Source organism: Cyprinodon variegatus, unplaced genomic scaffold, assembly GCF_000732505.1.
Source record: "Cyprinodon variegatus isolate N-32 unplaced genomic scaffold, C_variegatus-1.0 Scaffold399, whole genome shotgun sequence".
Taxonomy (NCBI): Eukaryota; Metazoa; Chordata; class Actinopteri; order Cyprinodontiformes; family Cyprinodontidae; genus Cyprinodon; species Cyprinodon variegatus.
This window is the reverse complement of record NW_015150852.1, coordinates 137,016-144,665: the sequence shown is the minus strand read 5'-3', so window position 1 is coordinate 144,665 and position 7,650 is coordinate 137,016. Positions and strand designations below refer to the sequence as shown.

At 36.5% G+C, this 7,650-nt stretch overlaps 1 protein-coding gene across 1 annotated transcript in view; it reads right to left on the bottom strand.

Annotated features, from left to right (window-relative positions):
• The window catches only part of LOC107092899 (ATP-binding cassette sub-family B member 6, mitochondrial-like), a 56,112-nt gene that overhangs the window by 10,249 nt on the left and 38,213 nt on the right, over nucleotides 1–7,650 (bottom strand). Inside the window, exons 15-16 of the mRNA XM_015387599.1 lie at nucleotides 1,997–2,171; nucleotides 1,748–1,860 (exon numbers count right to left, since the gene is read on the bottom strand). Of these exons, the coding sequence (XP_015243085.1) occupies nucleotides 1,748–1,860; nucleotides 1,997–2,171 (288 nt within the window). The remainder of the gene's footprint in view (nucleotides 1–1,747; nucleotides 1,861–1,996; nucleotides 2,172–7,650) is intronic.

Below are 7,650 nucleotides of genomic sequence, written 5' to 3'. Positions count from 1 at the left end.
GTTTTTAGTTGTTGTGCAATCATTTTTTTCAAAACTTGGAAAGTACTCACAAGTTGAAAATTGTTATCTATCTAGACTACCACCTAGATGGAACCTTACTTTTAAACGTGGAACATAAAGGGTGTGATATGAAGTCTGCAGCTGGCCTTAAAAAAGGCTTAAATTCATCAAGTCCATCATATTTACAAGAATCAAACTGCTGTTGATTCCTATGAACCTCAGTTATAGCAAAAAGGGACAAACTGAAACCTTAAGCTAAATCTTTCAAAAGTGCTTGAACAAAGTCCTCTTGCACATTTAGCCTCTGTGTAGGTAATGATTCAAACAAAGATCCTAAGGAAATGGAACGTCATCTGACTGCCCCAGTTTTAGCAACAACACCTCTTTCACATTAGGTCATACACTAAAAATCACTTTACCTTTCTTTGTAATTTTTTCCCATGAGTAAGACTTTCTTGTTAATCTTTAATGCAGTTTTTATTGGGAAGGCATCAAAACATTTTACTACTTATCCAGACCACGTTTTAGTTTGTAAAGCCATTTAACTCTTTTTCTAATTTTTATAAATAAATAAAAAAATAAGAAAGAAAGTCCGAAAGAACAAAGCCAAATCAAGAGCTTGGCTTGTAGCATCTATAAGGGACACCGTCTATCTGACATCTTTTCCATTTTCTACTTGTCTGTTTCCTACCTTTAGCAACTCTCATCAAATATGAGTTTAGTGCTTTAAGGATAAACAGTATTACTGATAAAATGATCCGTTAAGTTAAACATGTACACTCCTCCATTTATCATTGATAGTGTTTCTTTCTTATAGTATAAGGTATAGGTTCTAATAAATATTCCTTTTTTTAAGATAAATCATCTTCATTGACTTCACAAAGTCAAATCAGCCAAGACTGGAGAAAAGAACTGAAAGATATCGGACAGTCTATAAAAATACAAATTTGAAATTGATAAATAGAACAAAATGTCTTGACTGGAGTAGAAGCAACAGCAACCAGGTGTTGGACCAAATCATTTTTTTTGCAAGTCATAGATAAGTCTCAAGACTTTGCCCTAAAATCCTGAATCAAGTTCTAAGTCAACACTGACTCTTCTGTCCTGTCCTGTGCCGATATTGTCAACAAGGGGGGTGAGGTTGCTTGAGGACCCAAAAGCAGAGATAAGTGAGGCAGAGATCAGTTCCTGTAGATTTAATGCAAACTGAGGCAAACATCCAAAACACAAAAATACTGAGAACCAAAAATCCAGCAAACGTCATAGAAAACTGACGTGGAAAGACACGAGGAAGCAACTAACAATCAACAAGGAATCAGCAAACAGTGACTGAACATGAGGTGTATAAATGGGAGACTAAACAACGACCAAGCTAATCAGCAGAGATGGAGCAGGTGTGGATGGAAGAGACCAGAAGGGAGCTAGGGGAAAGGAGACAGGCACAAGGGGGCGACAGAGAGCAACCAAAGACTGCTTAAACATACATAAAATAGAAAATAAACCAAAGATCAACAAAACAGAATAACTGAAAACCAAAAACTCAGAATCCCTAAAGGGGACAACCATAACAGATATTGAATTACTGTCCCCTGGATTGTTGACATATTGAAGGAGGAAAGTAACCTACAGTATTAGGACTTATAGAGCACCTTTAAAGTAGGTCTGTCCAGCTCAGATCCCCATCAACTCTTATATCGATTGGTTTGTTAGAGATCCCCCCCTTTAGCTGTGACTTCTGCTGCCTTACCTCATCAAGCAAGATAATCTGTGGTTTATTCAGGATTGTTCGAGCAATGGCAACTCTCTGCTTCTCCCCACCGCTGAGCTTCAGACCACGCTCTCCCACCAAAGTGTCATACCCTGTGGGCAGCATATTCATAATTGTTGGTAGCCTCAAAGAATGCAAAACATGCATACAGGTCAGTGATGTGCAATCAAAGTAGGCAGCTTAATCTAGATCTGATAGATCTTTTATATCTACAGAGAAAAGCCTGACCCAGTGGCAGCTCCAGTATCTTGCTGTGTATGTCTGCAGCCATGGCAGCTTTCTGCACCTCCTGGTCACTTGCAGTAACTTGGCTGTAGCGAATGTTGTTACGGATGGTGTCATTGAAAAGGACAATATCCTGGGGAACAACACCGATGTAGGATCTCAGAGAAGACTGACGCACCTGAATAGAAGGGGAAATAAATATAAATAGCTGGTTTTATTCAAACTAAATGCTTACCTGGGTTTCTCCAATGTATTATTAAGTAATGCTTCTTTAATAAAAAAACATTTATGCTGTGTTTGTGCTGAAACGACTGTTATACTTGGAAAAGCTGAATAACGACATGGAACTTCTCCTTCTTGGGAGCATACATCTACATAAATGTTGAATAGCTTAATTCCTCCTATACTATATAATGCATGTTCCCTCAGGTCACAGACTGCACACACATCCCGAATCTCTCCCCATTCCCATGTCTCCTGCAAGTTTCTACATTATGGGCTCCTTTGCGGTGCATTTGTCTTTAAATCTCTGTCAACTTCTCTTTTTTCTCAACATTGCAATTTTTCCAGTAGATTTCAACTTTATAGCATTGTTTCATTTAGTGCATTTTTTTTTAGCATTACATGCTTGTGTAATGTGTAAACTTTAAACAGGAGTTTTCAGGAGTTTTACGCAGTATGTCCTATGTTAATCCAGTTGTATCCCTCATCCAATGTTACTCCGCCCTTTGTATACAAAATCATAAAGTTAGGGCATTCAATAACTTCCAAGGTCATGGCCTGGAAACATAAAGTCTGGTTTGAAGAAATGCAATTGGCCTCTACAAACATTTGAGAATAATAGGTCACCCTTTAGAACTAAGTGAATTCTGTGCTGGTACCATAACAATAGGCCACTTGTTAAACAGCTTGAGTAATAAAAATGTCCTCCCTATCAAATATCACATAATAAACAGAAAATGGTGGCACAATGTGATTTGCAAAACAAGCAACTCCACCATGAAGTGTATGCTAACGCACTATAAATGTTTTATGCGTAAAAAATACAAAACAACTAGCTAAGCATAATAGAACTGAACCAGACCACAAGGGGGAGTCTATTACCAACTTGCAACTAGACCCGTTGTAAAGATACAAGCAGAATGGGCAGATCGATTAAGACTTGATCATAATATAGCAAGTAGGTGATGAATCTTGTTTGTCTGGATAAGTGCTGTTTAAACAGTGCTGGCAGTAAAAAGGTATGAAAAAGAGTCTGTTGGGTTGGGCAGTTAATTGCATTTGCAATTTAAGAAAAAGCTCATTTCAATTTAATTCAGTTTATTTCTATAGCGTCAATTCACAACAGGATATCAAGGCCCTTTACAGTTCAACTCGATCATACGGTCAAAATTATTCAAAGTTCTCTATCCAAGGAAAACCATTTGATTGCATCAACTCATTGACTCAAAGGCAATCCCTCGACTAAGCATGCGTGTAGCGACAGTGGAGAGGAAAAACTCCCTTTTAACAGGAAAAAAACAGCAGAACCTGACTCAGCGAGCGGCCATCTGCCGAGGCCGACTGGGGTTTAAATTTCAAATCATTGAGGCACTCATATATGGTCATGTTTCATTAGACACGACTAAGAGCAAAATCTTTTCTCACTCTTGTTCATTTGGTGGCGGTAATATGTTTAAAGTAGGTTTTCTGCTATGAAAGAGGAAAAAGAAACTTCAGCTAGCATGGCGGTCTATAGAGGAAAGTAGAAGTTAGCTTTTTTTCAAACAAAGGTTACAAAAAAGTCCTGCAACACAGGACTCTGGACAAGCAATTTTTCAAGGCACTGGAAAAAAAAAAGGTTTTTATTTTGATTTTCCTTTGCTTGGTGCAAAGGAAAATTCAAATATAATCGCAGTATGGTTGAAAATAATTGCAATTTAGATTTTTTTTTGGCACAATCGTTTAGCCGTATTTCCTATCCTAGATCATTTGACAAAGAGACCTTTAGATATTCCCATTTGACTTGTAAGTAGTCCCACAATCCTTTGCGTGACAGGACATATAAACACAGCCTACTAAATTTTGCATCTTCATTGATTTTCCAAAGTCAAACCACCTAAGGTTGGAGAAAGAAATTCAAAGATACTGGACAGTCTATAGACATACAATGACTCACAATTAGTCTTTCTAAGGGCTGGATTTGATAAATGAAACAAAATGTTTTTAACCAGACTGGAATAGAAGCAACAGCAACACCTAGATAATTATAAAATTTATCAGACTACAACCAGCGCAGTAACACATTTCTCTACAATCCTCACATGTCAGCGGGTGGACACCTCTTTGTAGGAGTGTCCCTAATCTTATAAAAGTCTAATGCTTTCTTGATTCGATGCTTTTTGTTCATTCTTCGTTGTTATCTGCCAAAAGCCTGCCACTTGCCTCCTTCCGACCTGATCTGATAGAAATACATTTTCCAAACTCTGCCTTCTTGTCAAATATTATTGTCTGACTTTCCAAATATGTTTCTGAAAAAATGGTCAAAGGTCCCGATAAACACAAAACAAATAGGCCTACTTGTGAAAAACTTTTCCAGGAGTGCTGCTATAGCTGCAAATGGTGGGCTGACACCATATTAAACACTATAGGTTAGGAATGGGATGTGACTAAAGTTCATTTGTGTATGAAGGCAAGGGAACAAGTGTTTTGGAGTACATAATAAAAGACATTTGAAAATAAAAAAAACCCCACATGGATTAAATTTGAAGGACAATGAAAATGGGGGTGCCCGATATCCTCCCAAACTCATCTTTGAGACAAAACACCAAACCTAGTCTTTGTTTTTCTTGCCAAAACACTAACTTGATAAAGTGCAACCCCCATCATTTATCTCATTTATTCACCTCCTCCTCCTCCTCCTCCTCCTCCTCCTCCTCCTATTAGATTAAACCAGTAAACTTATATTCTGGATGATAGACTAAGACTTAGACAACTTTTATTGTTGTTTTGTATACACAGAGTGTATATAAAACAAAACTTCCTTTTCTTAATTTTCTTATTTTTATAGCTAATGTTAACTGTGTCAAATTTAACTTTGCATCTTGAGCAACCGTTTGTTTTGGTAAGTTGCAGACAACAAGTTGGAGCAGAATCCAGAGTCCAAGAAATTAATTTTCTGGATGAAACAAATTATTTTGATCGGTTTCATTTTTTTAGGCCATAAAGAGAATTAACTTAAATTTCTAAAAACGATAGTAGAGATAATTGCAAAAAGAATGTAAGAAGTAGAAGTGACTGCACCTGGAGGTGTGACACAAAGCTGTCCTGTATATTTGTGCCCTTTCACACAGTGCAAGATTATTTAAAATGCTAATTTCAATTGTTTACTTAGTTTCTATTAATCAGGTTGTTGGTTAGCTTCATGTCCCAAAAAAAGCTGATATACATTGACAGTCTTTCCCCTGATAAGAGGCGACTTAAAGTCACTATTAAGGACTGGAAAAAGCTGGAGGACACTTCTGCAGAACAATATTAGAGATGTGTGGACAAGTTTATACTTCAAGAATAATAAGAATGAAATAGATTGAAAACTGGACAGAGATAATGAATTAAACACGACTGTCAATAAGTTCAGATCACAAACCAGCTTAGCATCCTTCTCTCTTGCTCTAAAGACCAATAGGGTTTGATTTTCAGAAGAATTGTGAGTCCCAAAACACATCCAAATATGTTTGTATTTGTAGAGTAGATCCTCTAAGAAAATCCAAAGTGATTTGAGTTTATAACTCAGAGAGCGTGTGCAAATCCTTTTTTTTTTTTTTTGCCTGTATACCTTCAGCAATAGGTAAATGTGATTCTGACCAAACTGCACAAATTTATGGGTGTAGAATATACAAATGTCAACACTTGCTCAGTACTTAGCATCTTTCCAAATCTGAAACTCAACTTTGGCTGCAGCTTTTGCTGCAAAAGAGATATTGGTGGAATGCAAGAGGATGGCAAGAGATTCAGTGCAACTAAACTTTCATCATTGGTACACTTCAACTTCCACCAAAATTTTAGAAATAAATTCTTGAAAAATCCTACAATGTGATTTCCTCGATTTTTTTTTCTCATTCGGTCTGCCGTAGTCGAAGTGTACCTATGATGAAACTTACAGACCTCTCTCATTATTCTAAGTAGGATAACTTGCACAACCAGTGGCTGAGTAAATACTTTTTGGGCCCACTGTATGTATATATATATATATATATATATACATACATACATACATACATACATACATGTATATCAAATCTCACTTTTCTTTCACAATCAACCTCAGCTGCCTGTTCTTCAAATTTTAATGGCGTGGAACCTAACATGTGCGCGACAATATTTGTACATCATCCACAAAATGCCCATTTATTCCCCACACTAAAAATAAATTAGAGTCTTTGAAGATCAGGCCCATAGTTATTTTTACATCCCAAATGTTTTATCTCTTCCTTCAACCATGGACCCATCTGGATAAAGCAGAAAGAACAGCAAGTATATTTTTTTATTTGTTTGGTGCATTTAACACAATTTCGACTGCTTTCAAAACAATCCTTACATAATCATTGTTGAACTGACTAAACAGGATCTTAAAGTAACAAAGTTTTATTTTAGGCATTTATTTATGCATCCTATAAAATCTAAACAACAGAAAACCTAATAAAACAAACATGTGACACACAAAAACTAGTCATTAAAAGCTATTAGTGCGTACTTGTGAGGGAAGTGAGCTCGTAATTGTTTAACTTCATATGGATGCCACATGAAGGGACTAACAAAAGCAAGGTTCTAATAAATTCATCAATGTAGAAGTCCTACATGGGTCCTACGAACATGGTGCAACACTTTAGCCCAATTGGCCTGAGTTTAGATCTAAAAATTGGAAATTATTATCTCAAAGTCAGATCATAATGTTGTAATAGTCTCTATTTTATGCATTTACAGGTATTTACTAACATATTAACATCATGAATTTATCCTTTTGTCTGTTGATTTCTATAGCCACTTGTCTTTGCAGGTCATACAGGTTTTTTTTTCATTATTGAATCTTACAGGTTAAGTTGGATTAAAATTGGGGAGTGGCGGCCTAGTGGTTAGGGCATAGGGCTTGGAATCCAGAGGTTGTGAGTTTGAAACCTACTCCCACAGACTGTCACTCTGGCTCTCTGAGCAAAAATCCAAAAAATTGCATTTAAAAAATAAATGAATAAATAAATATATATATATATATTAGGGGTGGGACGCGATTAAAATTTTTAATCGCGATTAATCGCATGGCTGTGAAATTAATTAATCGAATTAATCGCATTTTAATCGCATACTTGGAAACAGCAGGAAGTAACTTTTTCCACATGGATTTTGAATGACAACACATAAGCTTAATAAACAAAATATTGTTTGTTTATTTTTTTTAAAGAAATATCAACAGGCCAGTGCAAATTTTAAAGTTCAACATATTTAGGAACGCTAAACTCAGAAATTCAGGTAGCTCTATGCTGGTGTAGTGTGGGTTGTTTCGTCTTCCTCCCAGTTGGGCTAGCTTCCATGCTAGTATCTGCCAAGCTAGCTGCTACATGCTTTGCGTTCAGGTGATATTTGAGGCTTGATACGCTGCGGTGATAGGCGAATTCCTTGTTGCA